This window comes from Merops nubicus, unplaced genomic scaffold (assembly GCF_000691845.1).
Source record: "Merops nubicus isolate BGI_N331 unplaced genomic scaffold, ASM69184v1 scaffold8369, whole genome shotgun sequence".
Lineage (NCBI taxonomy): Eukaryota > Metazoa > Chordata > Aves > Coraciiformes > Meropidae > Merops > Merops nubicus.
In genome coordinates, this window is record NW_008631631.1 from 11323 (window position 1) to 36428 (window position 25106).

Sequence of the window (25106 nt, forward strand, 5' to 3'; positions counted from 1 at the left end):
CTCCAAGTCTGCAGCAAATGCATACAAGGGATGTCATTGTATTTATGTGCAATAACCTTTGTAAGTGCCACTGCCAGGAGAAGCAATCTGTGCTCTGTTGCAAGGACAGCTCATCTGCTCTGACTCCCTCCTTTCCTTCATCTTCAGCCTCTTCATCCCAAGCAGATTCACGTCTGTGATCTTGTTTTGAGGCTGTTTCTCCTCTTCTGGGTGAGTTGCTCAGAGATTTTTTTTTCTATTATTATTATTAAAAATAAATAAATAACTATGTCACCTTTATGTTTGCTGGGTGTTTTTTTCCTTGTCAAGCTTAACTAGTCAAGGATGGGAGCACACAGCATCTTGTTCACAGTGAGTTTCAGACAGCATATCTAACCTGGAAAGTTAATTGGAAAATTTACTATAAATGTAAGAAGGAGTGAGAAAGAGGAAAGGTGGGACACAGAGCAAGGCTTGGCAGCAAGTTCACACTAACTAATGAATTTCAAAACTGGTTAAAAACCTTTGGCACTTCAGATTTCAGACAGAACATGGAAGGAACTTGGGCAGGGATCAGGAGGTAGAGGCATCCCAGCCATCTCTATGTCTCCCACCCCAAACCATACCATGCGTGAATGCCCAAGGTCCACTAACAAGAGAGCCATGAGGCTCTACATGTCCCCCATCTCATCAGAGTCAGACACCAGAAACCAAAATCTCCTTGCTATTTTGGAAAACAAACCAGGAGAGATGAGCACTCCCAGAAGGGATGGATTTGTAACATCAATGGATTCCTAATAACCTTTACAGGTTTGGTCCTCTGATGAAACATTAAGTCCAATGAAATTATCTTCACCCCTTATGAATTCTGTGTAAGTGGTCTTCCCAGGTGTTTTAATGCTATCATACTATGGAATGAGCTTAGCCAGAAACCCTTTTGATTCATGGAAACTTTTGCACAGGATAGCATGTTGGAATTTTATATTTCTATTACAACAGGATAATATATGTGTGTGTGCAAGCATGCACGCAACTGAAAGGCATTCTCAGTGCACATCTTTACATCAAAAGCCTACTTTTCAGGCTTATGAATGGCTTTAAGAAATCAAGGAAAGTATAAAAATCCAGACTTAAAATCTCTTGCTGCTTCATTGTTTAGAAATGTGGCCACAGTCCTTTACTTTCATTATTCACCTAGATGAATAAGGGTTGTTCATCTTTGTTGGTCTTTTTGCACCATGGTAAGGCATGGACCTGGAAATGAGACTAAAAGGCACATCATGTACAATGGAAAAAGCTCTGTAATTTCCATGTAGGACAACTGTTTGGGAAAATAATACTTAGAATTTACTATTACAGTGCCAATATTTTTAAGAGGGAAAATTTTCCCCTACTCCCTTCCATATATTTGTAATATTTTTTTCCATATTTTTTTTCTTAATTATTTCATCATTTATAAATCTCCAAAAAGGTTGTTGTCCACATTGATTCTAATCCATTTCTAAAACATTCCTCTCATCAGTCCCAGGGCTGTCAGCTTGTTTTCATTTTGGTCTTGATGGTGTTTTCATCAGTCATAAACTGCTTAATATGAGACTGATTAAAATTAGCTCCAGGGCATTCTTGTAACATCAAAAGACAGTTCTTGTTAATTATCAGAGCTTTAGGGGACAGCAGTACCCAAGTTGCTCCAATGGGCAGTGTGTTTCCTATCTCCAAGGATTCCCACCTCCACTGCATCTCAAGGGCTACCACCACCTCTTCACCCCATCAGCCCATTCATGCCATGAGCACAGTGGGTCATGAACAGCAAGTGACTCATAGAGTTTTTAACACAGTTCCTTGAACTGTGAGAACTTGTCAAACACTATGAGGAAAGGTAAGTGAAGCTCATGATGCTCTCGGCTCTAAATGTGTATCGCAGTTACATCCCTAAATGGAGCAGTGGAGAAGAGGCCTGAGTCAATGGTGAACCACATAAGCTGCAGCATGGTAGTGGTCATGAGAGGTAAACTGAGCACCTCATGTAGTCATCTGAATACAGCTCCTCTTCTTTGCTACATGCTCTGCAGAAAGCAAATAGAGGTGAATACTTGACTGCTAAGCCAGGAAACTTGTTTTAGAGGCACCAAGCTTTGATCATTGTAACAGCTGCTCTGGAATACAAAAGAAGACATATTTAAGCTGAAGAGAGGCAGGAGATATATATACGTACCCAGCCATATGACATATTTTGAAACTTATATATCCATACATACTTATTTGAATCTAAAAAATCATGTTTGGCAGAACGCTCCATAAGTCTGCTTCCCCTGCAGTGTTTCCCCTATAGGGATGTTCCCCAGTTTTCCTGTAGCCTGCTTTATGGACTTGGAGGAGGCACTCCCATAAAATAGGAGGTCAGCACTCATAAAACTTCCCAGAGAGCTCAGGACTGCTTTGGGGACCCACATGATTCAGGCTGAGCTTTTACACCCAGAAGGCATCATTCATCCATGTCTACATGGAGAACTGCACAAAGACTTGAGCTCCTCCAGGTGCTCCCAAAGGGGAAGAAAAAGAATTGAAGATACTGTTTATAGCCATGCTGGTAAATTTTCTCTCTCAGGATTTATTTTGCCAGCCTTTGCTCCCAACTAGCCCTTATATATGGCTTTTGTGCATGGTGAACACATGAGCAGAGGAAGTGGCAGGCAGAAAGCAAGTTTGAATCTGCCTGTTCCTGCCTAGCTAGACATGCTGCAAGGTGCCCATGGCAGTGCTGGGCTCTTGCATTCTACCTCTGGTTCTTCGCCTTAGATTATCAAAGCTAAATGAGGGACTGCCAGGAAAGAAGAGATCAAAAGCATGAACTGCGGCCAAACCAAGACTTCTGGTCATGTCACACATTTACTCTTGGCCTCTACATAAGGCAAAATGGAGGTGAAGTGTCTCTATCAGGTCCAGCAAAATTTAAGGAAACCCTCTGGCTGCTGCTGTAAAGCACAACATGACACTCAGAACACTGCAGGGCCAGTGATAAGCATCGCAAGGCCTGTAAGGAACAGCAGCAGCTTTTGTTCAGTCTCCGAGAGCGCTGGATGCGCGGTGTCAACACTTCACTCCACCCAGCAGAGTTAATCACCACCTCTCAGCACTACAAGAGAGGTAGTGCTGTGGAGCAAGCCTGGAAACTCAAAAGGCAAGGCCACTCCTTCCTTGCCTACCACCATATTTCTCTGTCCAACTTTGACATCCTCCTGACCTGGTTACCAAAGCACTAGAGTTATTCATGCTCTTCAATGTATTCCAAAAACCCTGAAGCTAAAGCAGTTCTGGGTGGGTGACTGATGTTCACAGAAATGAAATGCTTTTGCCTGTAGTCATACTGCAGCAGAACAGCGTTTAGAATCAGGTCTCCTAAGCAGTATTGATTTTTCTATTGGCCAACAATAAATAGAAATAAAAATAACAACAATAATAAACATTTCAGATCAATGTGCTGCCACAGCATACCCCGTTAAAAACTGAATATGAAACCTAACTGTTCATTTTCACAAAGCACAGATGAGATGCCCTGTGCAGTTTTACCTACAAATGACTGTTTTAATCTATGTCACTCACAAAACATATCCAGGTTATGACACATCAAACTCCATCTATCTAATTCAGAGCAGGGGCTCATTCTGGGCTCTCCCATTTATCAGGATTATGTCCTGCCCTCCGAGTAATAGGTTAGTCCAGTAGGTACCTCTGAAATTCCTTGTTAAAGCAGGTCTGTTTCAAATCTATATTTATTTGGTCGACAAAAGAATTAGAAATAGTCGCTGATTTGAAGAAAGAATGATTTGTTCTAAAAATGATGCTGGGTATCTTTAAAGAAGCAATCTGCAACTGTCAGTGTAGCCAGCACCAGTTTTGGAAGATTGAGCATGCCCTTGTCAGCTGCATAAATTGCTTTTTACACTGGATGATTGAGTTTACTAAGTCATTGCTTGCTGTGTGTTTTCTTTGATGAAGGCATCACATTTCACTGGGTCACTGTTATCATTAACCTAATGTATCTTTCAAAATACAGCTTTATGTTGCCATGAGCAGAGATGTCACGGAGTATCTGGAAACACATTCCTGATGCCCAATGGATAACTTTAACAAAGATGGACAAACTAGCTTGTTTTAAATTAAAATCCACAAGGTTTTAGCAGAATGGTAACATATACTACAGTCAAAATTCAAATACGTTTAGAAACAGATTCTGATACTCAGATTCAGTTGTCATCTTCTATTACTGAAGCAATGAAAATACGTTGTATAAAATATTAGGCAATGTAGACAAAGATATGAGAATCTGTCCCTCATCTCTAGATGCATATTCCGTTCTGACCCACAGCCCCTAGAAATAAAGGGTATTATGGCCAGAAAATATTCTGGGATGAGGTGAGAAATAATATTGTTTTCAAATTCAGTTATTCAAAAATTTCTTCATTCCATCCAGTATGTACATACAATTTCTATTCTTTTCAGTTAAAAAGTAGATCAAAACACAGTACTAATATGCAGAAGAGGATTCTCTGCTGGATTTAAAAATGCAGCGAGTTTATTTCAGGAATGTCCATGCCAATTATGTAAAAGCTTAAAGGATCAGACCTTAGCACTTCTTGCCAATAAAACACAAAAACCCCAAAGGTTCATTTTTTACTCTGCAGGGATATCTTATCACCAGTCTAGCTATTTTAATTCACACTATCATGCAAAGTGCTGTAAAGTGAGACCCAGTGGCACAGAATCATCAGAAAAAAAAAAAAAAAGATGTATTTTATTCAGATACTTCTTGGAGAAGCTGTCACCCTAAGCACTCTCAGTGGTCAGCAAAGAGAAATCAGTTTCCCCCAGAGGATGTTTCAGCCTCAGAGCTGAGTTGCCTTGCAGAGGTACAAGCAGTGCTTCCATCAGCTCTGCTGCTGGCGGTCACACACAGTGACTTTGCGTCGAGCATCTTGGTTAAAATGGGTGGGATGCTCTGGGTCAACATAACTACTTATCCTGTGTGCTCTACTTTTTTGTTGCTCTAAAGTCAGCTTATTTTCTCACCTCTCTCTTTTTCAGCATCAGCCAGCATGTACGTACCGACGGTTTGCAACGGAAGGGAAGTTCTGGACTCCACCACTTCGTCTCTGTGATTGTGACTTGCAGTTCAGTTCTTACGTTTTTAGACTGTTAGGCAAAATTTTGCACATGTTGTGCACTCCAGAAAACATCAGAAAAGAAACAAAAAAAAAATTAAAAAAAAAAATAGTACCTTTTTTTAGAAACAGTGTAATAAATTATTTTTGAGGATTGTACAGTATATAGTGATGTTCTGGAACTTTTTAGACGGATTTTAGCCCTTCTGTTGTTAATGGTGGAAAGGGACATGTAAATAACCATGGTTCACAATGTGCATAGTCCTGCAGTAAGGGAGTGTTTTGTTGCAAGCACAGTTGCAATGTTAGGTGACTTCTTTCCTACGAAATTTTTTTGTAAGCTCCTTGTTGTAATTAACTTAGATTGCATTTCTATGTTGTATAGTACAGTTACCTTACGTGTAACAGGTTGGTTTTCTCAGCACAAAACAGCAGTATTAATGTAAAGGCACCAATAATAAAAAGATAAAAGTTTTTCAGTATGGTTTCATTTCTGATTCTTCCTCCCTCAAGGCCATTACGTTTCTCTAGCCACGAGGACAGGTCAAAAGAATGAAAAGGCTGCAGCACTAGTGTGTGCACACACACAACTGTGTATGGGTCTGTGCCTCTGTTATAAAATCCATACCAGATAGAGTGTGCTTAAAACAAATGCTTTGTCAGGGTTAAATATAAATTCTTTCTCCTTAGGAAAAAAAAAAAAAAACAAAAACACCACATTATTAAAGCATCTCAAGTATTCTTTTTGTTATTAAAATGTAGTGCCCTTTTTAAAAGTAAAAATGTCTAATTGCATCTCAATGACACAAAAAAATTTTTGATCATTGGTTCACTCATTTGGCATGACAACGTCACGCACACAGTAAACTGGTAACATAAAAAACAAAGATACTTTAGATTAGTTTGGCAAAGAGATGGAGGAAAATCTGTCAGAAAATTAGCTAAGACTGTTTTATACCTCCAGCCAAAACAAAGCTGGTTCAGCTTATCTGCATCAGCAGGGCTGTGAAAGGTAATTGGAGCAACACGGAAATAGAGGCCAAAAAGAAAAGTCAAAACCAGAAATCCAGGAGAGATTTACACACATCTCTGGGGTGATCTTTGCATTCAAACCAAATGATTCAGGCCACACATACTATTTATACAATTGCAAAATACCTTTAAAGGATGTCTTTTATAACTGCACTCTTAAAGCCACCCTCACTCTGTTGAAACAATCTGAAATCCTCCCTTCTGCTGAGCCCAAAAAGTCATTAAGGAAACAAACACACCTTTGATTAATCTGTCTGGGCATATTTACCCAAGGGCTTGTTCCCGTTGATCTCATTCTAGCTGAGGTCAATAGCAAAATTCTCATTGACTTTAAAGGCAAGAACACAGAGGTTTGAAAGGCAGACACTACAGATGGATATACAGGTTGTACATGTACAGTTGGATGTACAAGTTCTCTGGATCCCAGTTCTCCTGCACTTGGAGATGTTCTTTACACATGTCTGGAAGGGTGCATGGTAGCTGTTATTTTGAATGCAAAAATTAAAGATTCTAAAAAGGTTCTAAAAATTCCTATGCACAGATAGATGCCTATTTTTTTTTGGACAGCCACATGTCCACCAGCAAAGATCTCTTGATGTCTACGCTTCTGTGACTAGCTACACAGGCAGCTATTTAAGCCTCTGCACCATGGAGCTGCCTAGTAGAAAAGTCCCTGTGATTTTCCCCAAAATAGTCATTGTTCAGCCTGCATTACATGCAGAGTCCTGATTCAGCTTCTTTCTCTCCCACAAGCTCTGGAGTGCCTAATATTTTGGGCTTGGTTCCCAAAGTGGTCAAACTTTGACAAGTCATGAGTCTTGCTTTCTAAATCAAGAGTCCTTAAAGCATCTGAAGTTGGGCAAGCTAAATTCACTTGACTTCTGTGTGCTTTTCTGTGGTGTTCACAGTATGGCAAAAGGTCAGAATACCTGATGACAATGGTGATGTCCCTCCATCTACATTATATTCATGGAACTTTTAAAAATGCATAACCCAATGAGACTTTCTTCTTAATTTTTATGGAAAGCAACAATCAGGATCAAATCCATGTCACCTAATATTCATTGTCTACAGTATAAATGGCTACATATGAGATTGTCAACCTCTCCTCCCCGTGTAGTCAGTGGAGGGATGTAGGCACAATTCCCCTGGTTTGTCACAGACTGCTAGATTAGGCTGAGATTAATCTCTCCAAAAAGAGGATAGCACAGCTTGCTCAGATCACAAACTTTGCACTGAAAATAAAGGTTTTGTGTCACATGAATTCTACCCATAGAATCTAAACTGTCATCACTAAAGCAAATTTATAGAAGGTGAGAATCTTACTGTCCCAGAGTTCTCATTTATTTTGATAGGACTATTGAGAAAAGGACCCAACATCTGTGTCTGAACAACGTGTTCTGAATACTTTGGTGTTTTGAAAGCCACTTGCATGTGGGGTTTTCATAAAAAGAAAAAAAAATAGAGCTCTGGAGTTCCAGCCCCACCAAGTGTTCCTGATATTTTCATACTTTATTTTGTCTTGCAAGTTTTTCACTGCTTTCCGTTGGATGTCCAAGGATGCAGTTTATCTGATATTGCCAGATAATGCAGTTTAAAAACACAGCAAAACAAAAAGAAAATGTCAAAGTCTGGCAGAGGCCCTGCACACCACACTGACATGAAAATAGCTTCATTTATTTATTTATTTATTTGTTGCCTCATTTCATCACTTTAGATTCTCTGTGTAAAAGAGTTTGTGGGTTTTGTTCCCATTTGAGTAAAACTTGGCTTTAGGGCATAAATATCTTCCAGTCTCTTTATTGCTCCCATCGTACTTAAAGATCTGAGTAATTCACTTCAAAGCACTGTGGGTCCAGTCGTGGTTCCTTGCATGATGGGAGCTCCAAGTACCTTGAAGAGTCACCACACTGCTCCGAGACCTGCACAGAGCCAACACGGGGAAATCCAGGGGATGGGAGCAAAGCTTAATCCAGCATCTACAGTGCCTTGCTGGAGGCTGCAGAAAAGATTAGGTTTTCGTTCAGAAGCCATAAATTCAGAGTACCTTAGCTCTCTGATACGAATCAAGAGCACAGAAAGGTTTGTGCAAAATTGATCACTCTTTATTTATTGCCTGAGCAGAAAAATAAGACTCAAAAAAGTCATCACAGGTCAACCTGAAGTAAACAGGTTTGTTTGGTTGGTTTTTTTGTCTCTGTTCCTGGTATTGGGTTGGTTTCTTGTAGGAGAGGTGTTTGAGTTTTAAGCCTTGAGTGAGGCTTGAAAGCAAAACAAAATCCACTATGGTAAAGCAAAACATTTTATTTTGTCTTCAAGTAATTGTTTTTTCTGAATTAATTGAATACAACTGGTTTTAGTCATATCCAAAGAAATCTCTAAAGGATTTTTTTTTTAATTTAAAAACTATTTCAAAAATATCAACACCTATTTAAAAATAGCATAGTCTACCTGAACAAAACAAATGCCCTCCAAAAAGTCATCACAAAATGTCCAAAATATCCTGGCTCCACCTAGAGGTCTCAGCTCTAGTTCAAGAGGTTTCCACTGCAGTACTTCACCCATTTAGTTTGCTTAGAATGAGAGACCAAAACAAACCCTTAACTCATCACCAAATCCAGTCTGATTTCCACAATGTCATGGTTTACTCATTAATGCTTGCAGTCTGCAAGACGAAAGGCAGAAGCTGTTTATCTGGAACCATGTCAAAGCTTCTCAGCAACATAGGCAAAGCTGAGTTCTGTCACTGCAAGAAGAAAATCAGTCAAGGCCAAGCTGGGCTGTTCTTGCAGTAGGAAGGGGATTGGTAGGAAGCAAAGGCTGGGGAAAATCTGGGGTGCCAATCTTATAATTTCTCCTGCCTCTAAGGAAATAGCAGGCTCAGGAAGGGGCTTCTCTCTCCCCAGCACTGCCTTTTTCCTACACACACCAGCCCCTCCCCTTCAGAGGCAACAATGGCAAGACAGATAACAACTTCACTGCTGCCTACAACAGCTGGAAAACAAAGAATGTTACCCCTAAAAGGAGTGACTTAAATATGGAAGGAGGCAAGGACAGGAACAAGGTGTATATAGCACCAAAGCTCTCAGAAGTCACTCTTGCATATCTTCTACTCAAGTAAACACACATCTGCACAGCCTCACTTTGGCTTCTAGGTGGTTGTAGAGCATCAGCCAGAAGGTACATGAGACCTTACAATTCTCTTCCTGATGAGGTCCAACTCTATACATCCAGAGAAATAACCAAAACATGGTAGCAGCACATGCTCAACTCAATTCTGATGTCTCTCTTGCTCCTGCTGCAAGTATTTAGTATGGGCACATCCAACCAGGTGGCTGGGGACACCAACGTACATTGTGACACACTGTATATTAAAGGGTGAGCTTGATCACCTTCTATTTCTGTTCCTGTCTCCTTACATGCTTGCCAAAGAAGCGCCGTTCACAAGCACTCAAAAGCAGCAATAAATAAACAAAAGCAAGGGGATTCAGTGAAAGAAGTATACAAGGGGAAAGACTAAGAGGGAACACCACCAAAGATAAGCAGAACTTCCCGAGATTCCTCTTGAGGTTAACGTTCCCTGTTACATTATCTAGAATAGCTATTTTAAGGCCTCAGTAATTCATTATATGGACCAACCAGCAGCATTGACATCCCCATTGGTGTGTCAGCACCAGCTGTAGCTGCTTTTACTCTGATATTGATGCATTTGTGCTGGCCACTGCTGGAGATGAGTGAACAGCCACTGGCTCCTAAATGACATCTGCTGCTATCTTGTCTAATTATATATCTTGATTTTATGGGCACTACTGGCTCTGGTAGGACACACAAACCAAAATCTGCAGACTTCCCCCTCTACACATGAAGAATCCCAGGACCTCTTTTTCAAGAGCAAATAGTTAAATCCTTTCTTTGAACAAAGATGACAGCTCCTTGAAGCTACTCAGTAACTTCCCATTGTGCCTCAAAGACACTTAATTTTCCCAAAACCTAGACTCTTAATCAATTGTATTACATATTACCAACATCAAACAACATAATCAGAGCCAAGATAGAATACGTTCTTTGCACATTTCCCTCCTAGCAAGTACTGTCAGAGCTGAGACAATAACATTTTGCTAATTTGCTAATAATTTATACAGATACACCACTAAAATGTGCTTAATCCTCAAAGAGATGCAGTTGCTTGACTCCAGTTTTCAAAGAAAAGCATGCAAATGCAGCAATAAAATGCATTCTGTTTAATCAAATGAACACAGACTGATTCACATTGCTTTATGACATCAAATAACAGTCTCTGATAATTCCATGTGGGATGAAAGGGGGAGGTTGCTATATGTATATTTTGGCAGAGGACTAGAAGAGGCCACAGACAGCTTATTTCTTAATGACGTGTTAAAGGCTTCCAAAATTTTACTTTTGCTGGAAAATGGAAACTCCCCCTCTCTACTAGATCTTTAAAAGAAAGAAAAGAATAGTAGAAGTCATCTGAAATATGCCAGTTTTGTCCTGCTTAAATGTTGGAAAATGCAATTTTCTTATTTTAGGGTAAAGAAAGTCTTGGTTTGTACCCCACTGCTGCACCAGCTATGCTTTTAGATGGCCTGGAAGAATTTTCAAGAATATCATGACAAACCATTTGGAAGCAGAGCTGAGAAGGGTCATACAGCAAAGTCTGTCAGAGCCGACAAAAAATTTCCACTCTCTACTTCATATGGGAAAATAAAAGAGAAATAGAAGGGAATGAAACAAACCCTCTATGGTATTAAGTCAAATTAAATATAGTTCATAAAAATTAAGGCATTTTGACATTACAGATATATGGGTCCAGTGATAAAAGAAGAAACGATGTTCTGGAGAAGGAACTGTACCTATGACATGGAAAATATATGGAGAGAGAAGGGGGAAAATTAAAGGAGATGTAGAACACTGCAATTGGGCAGCAGTTAAAAGCTCTAGCCACTGCTGCAGACCTGCAAAGTTCAGGAAAGGCTACAGTCCCATCAAAGATCTCAAGTCCAAAATTTCAAATATATTTTCACTTTATTTTATGAATGCCCATCCGATATATATCCTTGATGCTACAGCACACTAGTTGAGTAAAAATCAACAACATAAAAACCATCTTCATAAAAGATCCAAGAAGTGAAATCCCAAAGCCATAACCATTTACTCTGTGATCATATCAGCTTCGACAACCATATATAAATGACATCATGACAACAAATACAATGTACAATAGTAAGTGTGCAATGGTACAAAATATACAAAAAGGAATGTGAATTTAATATACATTCAACAATAGCCCATAAAAATCTTTCTTGGGAAAGTGAAGTGCCTTTTCAAGAACCACAACAAATGTACACTACTCCAGTTAAGATGCCTGAAGTATCTCCCATCAAAAGAGTAAAGTCTGTATTCTTTGACTGGAGATATAAAATAACTGAGCTGAATTTTCCCTAAAGAAAAAAAAATAAATCTAAGCTTCATAAAATTTTTGGCCACATCTATAGTATAATAAAATATTTAGAGTGCAGAAAATCCAGTTTAATTTAAATTTCACTTAAAAGTGGGCCCTTTTTTATAGATAGATCTAGCTCAGTCATATAAAATCAAAAATCTAGAGTCCTTACAGTAAAAAGACCATTTCTGCCCATGTGTCTTTTCTGATTTTGATGCATTCACAGTTCACATAATTTTGCTGTAATGGAAATATGACCAGGGGTCAATACAGGAATTGTTCCTCATTTACTCCTGGCTCTATACAAGTCTTATAATTTCACTCGAATATTTTTTGCCTAAGTTTCAGATTCCTTTGAGTTTTACCTCAATGGGAATTTCAGGAAATTATTACAGTGGATAATATGAAGATCACATGCTTATAATGTGGCTGATCTTATGGAAAAGTCCACCTAGCCTCCAGTTTTCAAGGCACCACTTTGTGCCCTTTTTTCAAAGCAGGTACTAGCATGGACAGCAGAAAGCATTTAGATGCTGAGCTGCACAAGTGTGTAACACACGCTCAGCTCTGCTGGGCATCAAGCCCCATTCCTTGTGTGGGTGCAGGAGTAAAGGTGGCTGAGTATTTCTAATAAGCCTCCCAGTGGCCAAACCTGATCCCTGATTTCCAGAAGAAGGAATTCTTGCTTTACAGCCAGAGTTCAGCCTTTGTTGGTTTGCAACCCAGTGAAAGGTGACAAACTGGCAGCCCAAGGGAGGGTACTGAAACAGCCAAAGACCTCTCTTGAAAGGACAAGCTTCCATAAAGAGGGACAAGTGCAACTTGCACTGTAGGTATCACTTTCCTGTCCTTTTCAGAGTTTGAGCCTGTTACTGCCTAAATATACCGGCCCAGATCTACAATTCACACAACAGCAGTTAACACATTCCAATTTAATAGCACTAGGTTTTACTCCAACCCCAATGGCCATGACTTAGGCAACAGAATGGGTTCAACTTGCAGGTGCAACACCATGCCTCTTGTATTAGAGGTCAGCACAGACCATCCAGCCCTTCAAAGCATTAAAACCAACAATATTTTCCGAAGTTCAAAACTCACCTGAGGCTCACTCCGAGTACCATTCACAATTTTGATTTTAAGAGAGACTCATCGTTATGCTACTAAAGGACGATACACGACCTTTGCAGGAGGTGTCAGACCTCTCTGAAAATCATTTCTTATGAACATATGTAGAAAGAGTGATAGGAAATGAAAAGTACCCATAAATCATAGGGCATGCCTGAGCAATGCCCAGGTAAATGCAAAAAATTCATGTTATTTGCAGTATGTATATCTCTTCCTGAGTTGAATTTCATTCCCAATATGGAATCCAAGCGTCTGCTTTTTTTTATTTTTTTGGCAAGGTACTCAATCACATGGTAAGGCAATCCAATTTTCTGGTTTGCTTCCTTTCTTCTTTCCTCCTAAATGGCCAAGCGTTTCTCACCAAGATCACCACTACAATGTGTGCCAGAATATGTTTAAAATATGGTCCTGTAAAAATAGAAATTAGGTTTGTTTCTTTGAAGGCAGCATTAATTCTTCATATATTCTGTGATCTTGAAGATTTCAGTTGAACAGATTCAAAATTATCTTCCTTTTCCTGCAATGGAAAAGACAAGATCCCATCAACTGGCATTCCTTAAATTCACTCCAACAGTTACTAGACACTTCTCCTATCTCCAGAGCTTCGTTTGCCAAAGGCTTCACTTTATCCCTACCACAGGCATTAAGTGCACAGTTCGACACTTTATTATTTAATAACACCACTAATTTTGCAAAAACTTTCTAACTCAATAAAATTATGCCACATATATTGTTCACAGTACTTTACAGGGTACAGGGAAAGGTTGCATTTCATAATGTCTAAGGTAGTCAGAGATGGGGAACTGCAAGGTAATTGTATCTATGGTTATTTATTAATGTTTCCTACAATAAATGAAATGTTTGGAGTAAAGTCCATTAATAGGAACATCATTGCCTCATTCCTGGGCTTCCATCCCAGCTTTTCCTCTGGAAAATCCACAAGATGAAAATTGTCTACAAATCCCCTGTTATCTTAAAAATCAGAGCTGGGCAGTTGAGGTTTTTCTTCTGGTTTTATTTGCTGGGTGATAGCGTAGGTCAGCTGGCCAGCAGGCATCAGGGTGCAGAGCATGGACATACTCATTACTCTGGTCCATGTGGTCCATGCAGAAGCAGTGAATGAAGGAGCCCTATTAAAACCACTCACAAGAAAAAGCTGATTCTTGCTTCATGTACCTTTTATACTTGTTGATATACACCAACAGTTTGGAGACTATGTTAAACTAACCTCATGATCTGATCTTTAAAGCAGTGAACCTGCTTTGGCAGGGAGGGTGGACTAGATGATCTCTAGAGGTGCCTTTCAACTCCTTACCATTCTCTGATTCTGTGATCTCACTCTGATCAGAACAGTCTAGTGCATATGTGAGAATGAGCAAGAGAGAAAATTGTCCTCCATTAGCTCACTGCACAGTGTATACTTCTCGTTCTGAAGGACCTGGTATTTTTATGCTGGAGATGACAGATGGAACTAGAACAGCCTCCAATCTGAAGCAGTTTCATACTTTAACTTCTATATTCTCATTAAAAATAATAGTCATCTCTTTCTATATTACAGGCCTAGCCCTGAATTCCTTGGGTACTCAAAACCACTAATAGCTTCATGAGGTGTTTTGCTTCATAGAAATGCCATTGCCTGAGGCTTGAACATATAGTTAGGATACTTCAGATTCTTCTTTATCTCCCAGCTTACATTTCTCCTCTTTTTCCCCCATATATTTTTTTTTCTGTATTTTACATGCATACGCAGCATAAGATGAATTTCCTCACCTTTTGCACAAATGAAAATTGATGCTTATAACATTTGTTTTGGAGCAATATATATTAAATTCCAGTTATCTGCAGGGATACAGGACAGATTTCAGTAAGCTAATGAGGTACTGAAAGCTGAGTTTGCCAGCTATGATTATCCAGCAATAAAAAAGGAACCAGCTTAGAAATATCTGACAGGCTTGTTTAAAAAGGAGAGAATACACAGGGAGCCTGCTACAATGGATATAGGAAATTGAAAAAAACTCTTTTTGAGTTCAAATAGGCATTCAAGTGGTCTGAATACTGAAGTGCTAAAGCTTACTTTAAAGAGAAAAGAAAACATTTCTCCCACACTCTCGTCTCTATATTTCTAATCAGGAAGGAGCCAGTGGTTGGTGCTGCAAATGGAGTGAGCAAAGCTTTTACACTTATCAGGAGCACAGCAAAACATGTCCCTCCCCAGCAGCACTGGTCATTCCACTCAGCCACAGCCAGCCAAGACATTTCACGGCCAAAAAATCATCAGCAGTATTTCAAAGACAGTCCCTATGGGATTCAAAATGGCATCAACCTCCATTTTTGCAGCACCGCCATAAAATTTGATGCAATTTGATTTTATTCACAATATTCTCAATATTGAGTTAAGAATTAATATTAATTTCTGCCCCTTTCCATGAGGAACAATATTGATTTTGCAAATACATAGTCAGGCTGGTGTTCAGGGGAAGTTCCACTTATTAGCTGTGTAATGGTAACTTCTCCTAGGAGGGAGATCTGGGGAGGAGGTAGCATGGAAAGAGGACAGCAGTCTAATAAAAAAAGTAAAAGAACAAAATAAAAATAAAAATAAGGAAAAAGAAAGGAGGCACAGAGATTTTAATTACATTGCACTGAATCACAGAAAGAAGCAAAAGGAATACAAGAAAAAAATCTTAAAATTCAACATTCTGAAATATTATTTAGACAAAAAACAGGAGAGTGGTTTTTTAAAATAAATTTTTATTATGATATTTTTAAAAATCTTCCTATGTTGAAACAACCTACTTCAGTAAAACTGAAAGGGAAAATGTCATCCACCTTTATCCTGATCGTGATAGATGCCCCAGATGGACTCCCTTCAAGACAACTACCCTTCCCATGGCATGTGGAACTTCAAGGCACGTGGAACATGCCTTCAAAGACTTCAAGGCATGTAGAACAAAGACCAAAGTGCTTGTGGGATCTTCCATGATGGTCATCTCTTTCTCCTCAAGAAAGAGGTGTCCTGTTCAAAGGACACCAAAACTCTTCGTGCTAGGTATTCAGACATGCAACAACCCACATCACATCTGCTGCAGGAAAAAGTGCTTTTTGCTGTTGCTTCCCACTGAAATGGAGGAGGGTGCTGTATTAGGTTACACCTAATGACTCCCCTTCAACTGAATCTTATAGTAAACAAAATTATGGTTCTCACATCAACCATGAAGCCAGCAAGCAGCTGGCTGGTGGCTATGTTCCCAGTGTTAATGTTTTGTGTCTTTAATAGCTGTGTTTGCCTCAGCAGTGGAGGTGTCTGGTAGGAATCTGGACAGAGGGGCTCCCCCTGCCATTAACTACTCTTTTTAGGTATCACTCATGCAATACAGAATGCTACTGAAATGCCTCTGCAGAAGAAGGAACATTTCCCCAACACCCTGCAACATTTCTTATTGTTATCCATACTGTAGTTTTCAGCAGATCAGCTACAGGCTGGGTGAAGTGTACATGGGAGGCCGCACAAATTAGCATCACAGTCTCCTCACGTCCAGTAACAAAGGTAATAATTATTTTTAGTGTTAATAGTAGCAATTATTACTCACCTTCGTTGCCAAGGACTTGAGCTTCCCCAGCAATGACTGCTTATTTGAATATACTATTTCTTCTTCATTATCTTCTCCTTCCATGATAGCACAGCTGTCCGCAGCTGGCAGCTCACACTCTTTTGAGTTTGCTGTCATCACTAGTTTGGAATATTTATACTCCAGCCTGAAGATTTAAAACCCAAACAAGGTTAAAAGCCATACTCAAGATTTTTTTTAATTTGTAATTTTGTAATTTAAATTATCATTCCACACAGTTAGTTCTGAGGTATTTACTGAAAATTAGATACTTTTCAATCATTAAAAACATGTAACCAAAATATTATTAACGACGTACTGAGCTCCTGCTCTCCAGCTTCCTCCTTTATCCTTATAAAGGAGCCATATTTTCCCAAAAGACCATGAACAAGTAGGACCTGTGTGTTGGCTGGAGCAACAGTACCACAGAATCATAAAATGGCTTAGGTTGGAAGGGCCCCTAGAGATCATCTAATCCAACCTCCCTGCCATGGGCAGGGACGCCTCTCAACTAGACTAGGTTGCTCCAGGCCTCAGAAGGTCTGACTTCAACCTGTATCAGAATCTGCATCACATTCCTGTCCACAGAGACTGTTGGGGAGAGGAGAGATCTATAACAGCATGCGATAGGAGGAAGCAAGAAGTGGCACCATGATACTGCACTCTCGATTTGGTGAAGTTGGATGTGCTGTGGAGTCCCATGGAGGTAGAACTGTGTTTTGAATGTTTATGGCATGAGATCTGGGAAGCAGAGGACAATGGGGATAGATAACAGTCAGTATGTACAGTCTGAGAAGCAGGGATCTTTTGGGTGTGTACCAGATACATCCTACCAAAATAAAACCTGAGCAATCTATGGTCAAGAACCTTATGTTAACCCAGCTGAAAGGGACTAATTAGACTGAAGAGATAGTCTTTCGGTCCTCAGACCTTGAGAAAGCCATGTTACTTCAAGACCTAAAGTCAAATTCAAACTGTCTGGGGTTAAAAAGACAGTTCCTGTTGGGAAATGATGCCACAACAAACTACTGTGGGTTTTCTATACTTTCCTCACTAATATTTTTGATAGCCACAGATGGCAAAAGAAACTTCAGTGTGGTGGATTAGCAGACTGATCCAACAGGTATCTCTCATCACCATTGTCATAAGGTCATATCCAGGATATGTCTTTCTGTTGACTACAGCAATCTTTTACTTTTATATAGAAAATTTTATTAAAAAAAACCTTTATACTTTTATATAGAACACAATCTTCAGTACTTACTTCTGGTTCTTCTTCCAAAAATAGCAGGTCAAGGCTATAAGCAGGACAGCTGTGAAAGCACCAACACCAGCTCCAACTTTTAGCCAAAAATCCACTGTTTCACAAGTGCTGGTCCTTTTTTCTGGCAAGGCAACCCCTTTAATGCAATGCTTGGGCTCATTCCACACATACAAAGTTTCCTTTCAAACAGAAAACACCAAAAAATGAGCTGCTTGTAGGAAAAGACAGAACTATTTAGAGTTGAAGAACACAAGATGGTTTGAGGTAGAAAGGTTAGACATCTTTTCAATGCAAGTAAACCAAAACAAGTACTTTAGGTTTTCAGACTCAAAGTGGTGTCATATTGTCCACTCAGTTGTCTCCCTGATTGTCCTTGCAGGTTCAGGCACAGCAAAAGGATTTCCTCTTCCATATTGCTCTTCAGCTGGTACAATATGGCTTGGACAGAGGTTGTGAATGTGTTGTGCCTGCATTGGAGCAGTTGATCAGCAGGACAGTTCTAAACCTGTGAAAAGACTTTCTAATATTTGACTAAGGAAAGCAGCAGCAAAAAAATTGCAAGCAAGGAAGGATAAATCTCTGAACTGAAATTCTGAATCCTTTCCTAGCCTGCCCCTGATGGTTATGGCTGTCAAAGGACTGAAGCCCTCTGGGCACTCCATCCTTCACAGATAACGTGCCTGCATGTATGAATGTATACAGAATTCACAACCACATAGCTGGTCAGCACAAGCTGGTTCTCCTCCAGGAACATGGGCACAAACACTCCTGAGTCTCAGCCCAGCACATCACCTGTAAGACTTGCACCCAGCTAGTCCAGAGCCTGGACTGAGATTTCCCAACTCTGCCCACACTTACAGATCAATTTGCACACCAAATTTCAGGAGAGTCCAAGTTACACCCAAATGAAGCCATCTGACCTGGAGACATGGGTCCTGTACCTGAAATCCTTTTTTGCAGGCTCCCTCAATCTCGTGGTAGTCTTGCTCCGTGCAGAGGGGACAAGCTTCTGCACTTTCCCACACAAAGTAGAAAGTGCACCCATCACAGGTGCCCGCGGGGCATGAGCTAGGAGGAGAGCAAAGCTTTGTTAGCACCTCTGAAGCACTCTGGGGTTTGCATCCTCACTCCCCATTCTGCTGCTTACGAGTGGCAAGTCCAACAAATGGGTAAACACCCATCAAGTCAGCAGATGAAAAAATCTGAAGGAAGAATTCTTCCCAGCTTGCAAAATGCTTTCTCAAGTGAAAACTGATGTCAGACTGTCTAAAATAACAGTTGAGTTTCTGGCAGTGAGTGCTGTTCATGCACCTATGATGGAGAGGAGACAGGAGGCAGGAGAGAAGAGGGAGGGGAAGCAGAAAGGAGAAAGGAGAAGGGAGGAGGGAGGTCTTGGAGACCACCAGAACAACTCCAGTGTCTCACCAGCAGTCAGCCCCACGTGCACCTCTATCACTGTTCTCCTGCACTGGGTGACCGTTCCACACCAATGCTGCTATCTGGTTCCTGCTGCTGTTCTAATGATGTCTGGGTGATTTCCTCCATATGGAATGGACTTGTCCTGTCATGGTTAATTACTGGAAGGATGTTCACCAGTTAATGAAGAGATAACTGCTTCTCTTAGTCTATGAAAGACTAATGACCCTATTTTGTATTCAGCCTGCAGAAGGACGTTGTGCTGGCAATAGCAGGACATTCACAAAGCTTTTGTTACTGGCAATTACATCAGATCTAAGAGCAGCAGTGCCCAACAGTCCATGCAAGAAGCTAGGTCATGTAAATGAGAAATATAGCCATACAGAAAAAGGGATTTAAAGCGTTTTTTTTTTCTATATATCTTTTATCCTGATCTGAAGGACTGAAAAACCCAAGGCCCTAAAAGCCCATTCTGGCTTATCCTGATTCAGATAACTGACAACTGTCCTCTCTAGATTATGGAACATTTTTTCTACGTACATGTCAAGAGCATCGACAGACCTTTCTCCTCAATCTCTTTCATCTTATATTGTAACTTCATGTGCTACTAAACAGCATGTCTGGAGGATCAAGGAGTTACAGACATTATTATTTGACATGTATCAGATATCTTGCTGTTTGAAAATAGCTGACTGCTGAGCTAACCAAAGGGAACTAGAAAAGGAGAAGTCAACAAGAACAAAGATAAGGTACATGTGCCATCTGTGTGCCATTTCTGCCCATGCTCACACTTCTAAAAGCAAGGCAGATTACTGCTCCCTCACTACAGGTGAGTTATCCCAGCTCACATCATGTTTAACATGTAACACCAGAAGGACACCTGGACAATATTTACACAGCAGCTGATAGGTAGTGGTTTGTTGCCCAGGATAATTTGCAGTGTGTCAGGTCCCTAAGGAACTCGGGTAAGCACCTTCAAAAGTGCTCAAACATGAATCAGTCACCCATCACCTATGAAGCAGATGTCTTTTTGCCTCCATTCAGGTGAGCATGGTTCGCTCATCTCAAGAGGGACAGGGGTCAAGGAAGAGCCCACTCCTCTCACACTGTTACTTTTAGAGAAGAAGACTTAAGTTTCAGCCAGAAGGATGAGTGAGAGGGATACCAGCACATTTATGGTAACATCCAGACAGACTAAGATGGGCCTTGACACTCAAAGAGGAGGCTTGAGGGGAATTTCTGAAGAACAGGGTGTTGCTGAAGTGTAATAGAATTTATTCTTTTGCTGTTTTTTCTCTGCAACTTTTCAGGTGCAGGCATAAACAGGAATTTGGAAGAAAGAAGTTTTTTGGAGTCACTTGAATACAAGTGAAGGGAAAAAGGTCAGGTAAATTAAACACAAGTGGTACAAGAGGTACAGGATACAAACTGGACTGATGAGACACATAAATAAATACATACAGAGCTTGAACTAGACAGAGTCAGGGCTCACACAAATTTTGCAATATCAGACTTCATAGTTTCTAGGACGGGTTGCTCTTTTTCAAAAAAAAAATCACTTTGTGCACAGCTAGTGCTGCAGATCAAGGAAGAAAAACTACCTCTCAAAGCCCCAACTAGGCAGTGGTAATCAGGAGGCCAAAGATCAAAATAAAGAGCTGAAATAAAGGAGAAGCAGAGACAAAAAAAAAAAAATATCAGTACATTTTCTTTTGGCTTTAAGCTTGGAACAACCTGCCTGAGCTCTAACCTCTCTCAACACACAGCCTGAATACAGAGCAGTTGGTCTGCTGAGAGATGATGGACACACATGCCCTTCACCTAGAAGAAACAAGTGAAACCTCCTGGGTGGCTGGTGAGGGAGACAGCACTCCTCATTGCTGTTAAGGATAAAATTACTAATGAGTTTTGTAAGGATTACCTGAGGAGAAAAGGCTTTTGGCACCACTAGGACATAAATACTTCAATACCTGGGCACAGAAAGCTCTCCTTGGTCTGGTTTGCTGGGGTTGCATCTCATTGTTACAACAGCTGCACGGCCATTTTCACAGGAGGTTGTCACTGTTGAAGACCTAACATCAAACAAGAGGAGAAAGGTAATGTGTTTCTACTACAGTAAATACATGTTGCTCTGTCATAGGTCTCTGTCCATTCATGCAACTGCAGTACTAAAGAAATACACTTTACCACAGCCTGCTTTTGCCTTTGTCAGCTAGAAGAAAATAAAGGAGCAACAGAAGCAGTTTAGGTTTCATCACTTCATTTATGTCTCACAGTGTTCAGAGATGCCACTCAGGGACCTGCTCTGTTTTTCTAGCAAGTTTGAATTCTGCTGAGTCAAGGCATAAACCTGCCCACAAAACCAAGCAGAACAGTTAAAAATGAGAATCACAGGTGCTGTGGTTGGTGTGTTACTCTGCTGGAGAGCTTATGATGGCTCTCTCCTCACCTAGTAATCTAAGAACCATAGTCCTGAAATAGCACAAGGAAAAGGCCACTCAGAAAACAGACCTTATTCCAACATGATAGACACTGTAAGCCAAGTTCATAATATACTCAAAGAAGGGTCACTGGTGTGAGGTTCAGTTTGCAGAATGAGACATAATTTAAGTATTCACACGTGCATAAAGTGTTGATACCCAAAGTGCAATAGCCAATTAAGATCTCTCACTAAAGCCAACACTGATAGAGCCAGTCTGTAGAACAAATATAGGTATGTGCCTTAAGATAAGTTGATTAGCCCCACAGGCTCCAGAGCCCAAGCTTAGAAACCCAGTTCACATGAAGACACCAGCATGTAGACTTCTTAATTGAGGTGATCTTTGAGCTCCTTCTAACCCCACCTGAGATATTCTTTTTATGGAGGAAAGTGAGGAATTGGAAAAGCACACTAATAACTGTGCAGGTTGGAAGAATTATTTTTACCCGCAATCAGTTTGGTTTTGTAACATCAAAGTAAACACAAATGAATGTGAAAGAAAATATGCACCTGGGAGTGTACATATCAAAGCCATACATGAGAAATTATGGAAAGGAACATGACACGGGAAATGGCACATAGAAGAAAAAAGCTCTGGAGTCACTCTCTACAGATCAAGGGTAACTTAGATTTCAGTGAACACTATTTGCTCATTTCGTAAGATGTTCTTCAAAACGTCAATCAATATCAGCCACATACTGATTAAAGTGATAAAGACTAAAGGTGGAATAGAGATCTCTGCTCAACGTTTCAGTGTCTTTGAAGAAAATGAAGAAATTTGTCTTATCAATAAACACTATTTTTTACCTACTTGTAAAAGAAATGTACATCGGGTATTTTGCTTGGAGATGGAGGAAATATATCTGCCTTGACACTGATATTTTCCAGCATTGTTTCAATGGTAGCTCCTAAAATTTGAGAAGGGGAAAAAAAAAAAAAAAAAAGAATAATCTAATAATAGATTTCTGAGGGGTTCACATATAACATCTTCTCATTTTGAAAGATATGGGTCTCACTGAATAGCATTTAATGACATTACTATTTATTAAACATTTTCTTCTATTCTAACTAAACTTTGCAGATTTCCATGTTCCTCATGCAATCTGATTTCCTCATATAGACATAACAAAACAAAAAATGAATAAAACACCACCAGTGTAAACAATTTTTACTCTTTTTTTATGAATTTAAAGCAATCACAAGATATTACAGAACCATAAAGTAATACAGGCTGGGAAAGGACTGCTGAAGATATCTGATCCAATAAACTGCTCAAAGCATATATCTTAAATATATAACCTTAATACGGCATAACCACGTAACACAATCTGCAGTACTGTGGGAGAAAAACTGAAAGATGCAATGACAAGATTCAGAAGGTTTATGAAGTTGTAAGCAAGCCTTGATGGCATATTTTGGAACAAATGACAAGCTGGTGTGTGGAACAGCACAGGTTACACAGGTCTGCATGGATTTTGGAGAAGAGCTGAAAAAGTTGAAAATTCAAGTAACCAAAGTCCTTAAAGATCCTTCCAACCCCATGAACCAAAGAAAAGAGAAAATATTTGTATTGCACTGCAACATTTCCAGACAAGAGGAAGCTGTAAAATGGGACAGGCTCCATCCTTCTAGTGAGGTGAAAAATTACTGTAACAACAAGAAAAAGTGGTAGCAGTCAGCAAATGGCTAGGAAGATGGGAAGGACTGAACAAAGGTTTTCCACTTGTTCTTGCAACAGTTCAGACAGCCTAGCTGAATTCTTAGGACTTTGATTTGACTGGCATCACATTTGGGAGGACAATTTGCAAAGCTGGAAAATCCATGTCTGTTTATAACACTTTTAGGAAAATATAGTAGATAAAAAAGGTGACAGTTTGCACTAGACACTAGCACCTGGAGTATGACAAGTCAGAGCTTAGGACTGTGAAAGCACATGGATCAATGTGCTGAGTAACATTGTCCAGGAGGGCTTGCAGGTGAGGAATAGCTACAGAGCATCACATCAACAGCCTGAACACAATGAGGTGTGCCACAACCACCAGGAGCATGCACAGAGAGACATCAGATTATTGTGGAGAGGGTTGTGCTCTGAGAACATATGCTATTATCAGCAAGGATGATCTTCTCCTCTCATCAAAGACATTGCATTGAACACAGGGGAACTTAAATTTGGATTGCTGCAACACAATGGACAGAGATTAGTTACTCACTAGACTGGAAGACAATAGCTCCTACAGACCTTATTATATTCAACATAGGCAATGAGAGAATATTCCCATCCAATATGCAGTACTCTAGAGATGGTATCTCAAAGTGCAGTTTCTTAAAAATAAGAACACTTGAAGCAAAATCAAGTGTGAAAAAAAAAATTTAATTCTTCAGAGGATATTAATTATACGGCTAAAAAACCACAATAACTCTCTCAAGAATGACGGTAGCTTTGACTAAGAGTCCACCCTGGATCAAGACAGTAGTAAAACAGCAATTCAAATAAAAACATTGGCACAATCTTAAAGGAGGGGGCAGAGAATGAAATAAACTCAAAAGTTATGAGCTACAGAAAAATGATAATAGACATTGAAGACTTTAGGGAAAAGCCTGTGTACTGTAAGCTTGGAGCTTTCTTAGAAATACTAGAAATAAAAGTACATCTTATAGCTATGAAAAATTCAACCATTTTAAAAAGTAACAATTGTGATAAAGAAAAGGTGGCAGAAGAGCTTGATATTTTTTCTCTGCATCAGGAAAAAATCAGGACTATCTCCGTGCTTTCCAAGACGATGAATGAACATCTAGTTCCTTCAGTGGCAGGAAAGGACATTGGCATCTACTTGGCAGGCATGCTTATAAACCAGCAAACCTAGGAGTGACCTTTAATACAGCTTTTAATGACAGTGAAATGTCAAAAGACTGATGGAGAAGGGATATGGTGAGCTAAACCACCATGTGGCTAACACGATGAAGCAAAGTAACAGAAGATGGGTTTCATTTAATGAATAGTTACATAATGAGTGACAGGCAATATGAATTTACGGAGAACAGCTCTTGTTGAACAAATCTGATTTAATTCCTTGAGTGCTGATGAATTTGGTTGCTAAAGAAAATTATGTAAAATTATCAAGTATTTCACTAATTACCACATGAGATTCTAATTAAAAAGTTAGCGGTGTAATGTCAATTAAGTGCACACTCTGGATTAAAACTTCTTTAACTAACTAATTATAAAATTATCTGGCCATGGGAAATTGCCATCAAATGTGGTGTGCCTCCAGGTTTCTCCAGGCATTGATATTGGAACTCTCAAAATGCAAGATTATCATCAGGCATCTGTAAGGAGCTATAAAATCACTGTTGGTAAAGTGTGTAGATGAGAGAAAGATTAAGAGGAGCAGGAATAAAATACAGAGCAATGCAGTTCACTCGGTCCCAATTAAACTAAGCATATTTCAGTGCAGACAAGGGTAGCAAGGGATGAAGGCCAGTCCTAAGGAAGAGAGAATTTCCCTCGGAAACTGTAACTCTGAAAACATATTTAGAGTGGACATCAGATCTGAGAAGCCACCATGCAACCCCATGAGTC

The 25106-nt window shown here is 39.8% G+C and overlaps 2 protein-coding genes across 2 annotated transcripts in view; one reads left to right on the plus strand and one right to left on the minus strand.

Annotated features, from left to right (window-relative positions):
- The window catches only part of LOC103779987 (metabotropic glutamate receptor 3), a gene marked incomplete at its 5' end in the record, with an annotated part of 16934 nt that extends 11313 nt beyond the window's left edge, over window positions 1–5621 (plus strand). The window contains one exon of the mRNA XM_008947634.1: window positions 5065–5621. Within this exon, the coding sequence (XP_008945882.1) occupies window positions 5065–5138 (74 nt within the window). The remainder of the gene's footprint in view (window positions 1–5064) is intronic.
- Window positions 5622–12524: 6903 nt separating this feature from the next.
- KIAA1324L (KIAA1324-like ortholog) overlaps window positions 12525–25106 on the minus strand; it is a 46943-nt gene continuing 34361 nt past the window's right edge. Inside the window, exons 16-21 of the mRNA XM_008947635.1 lie at window positions 22338–22434; window positions 21018–21119; window positions 18573–18699; window positions 17632–17810; window positions 16350–16515; window positions 12525–13276 (exon numbers count right to left, since the gene is read on the minus strand). Coding sequence (XP_008945883.1) covers window positions 13217–13276; window positions 16350–16515; window positions 17632–17810; window positions 18573–18699; window positions 21018–21119; window positions 22338–22434 — 731 coding nt within the window. The 3' untranslated portion in view covers window positions 12525–13216. The remainder of the gene's footprint in view (window positions 13277–16349; window positions 16516–17631; window positions 17811–18572; window positions 18700–21017; window positions 21120–22337; window positions 22435–25106) is intronic.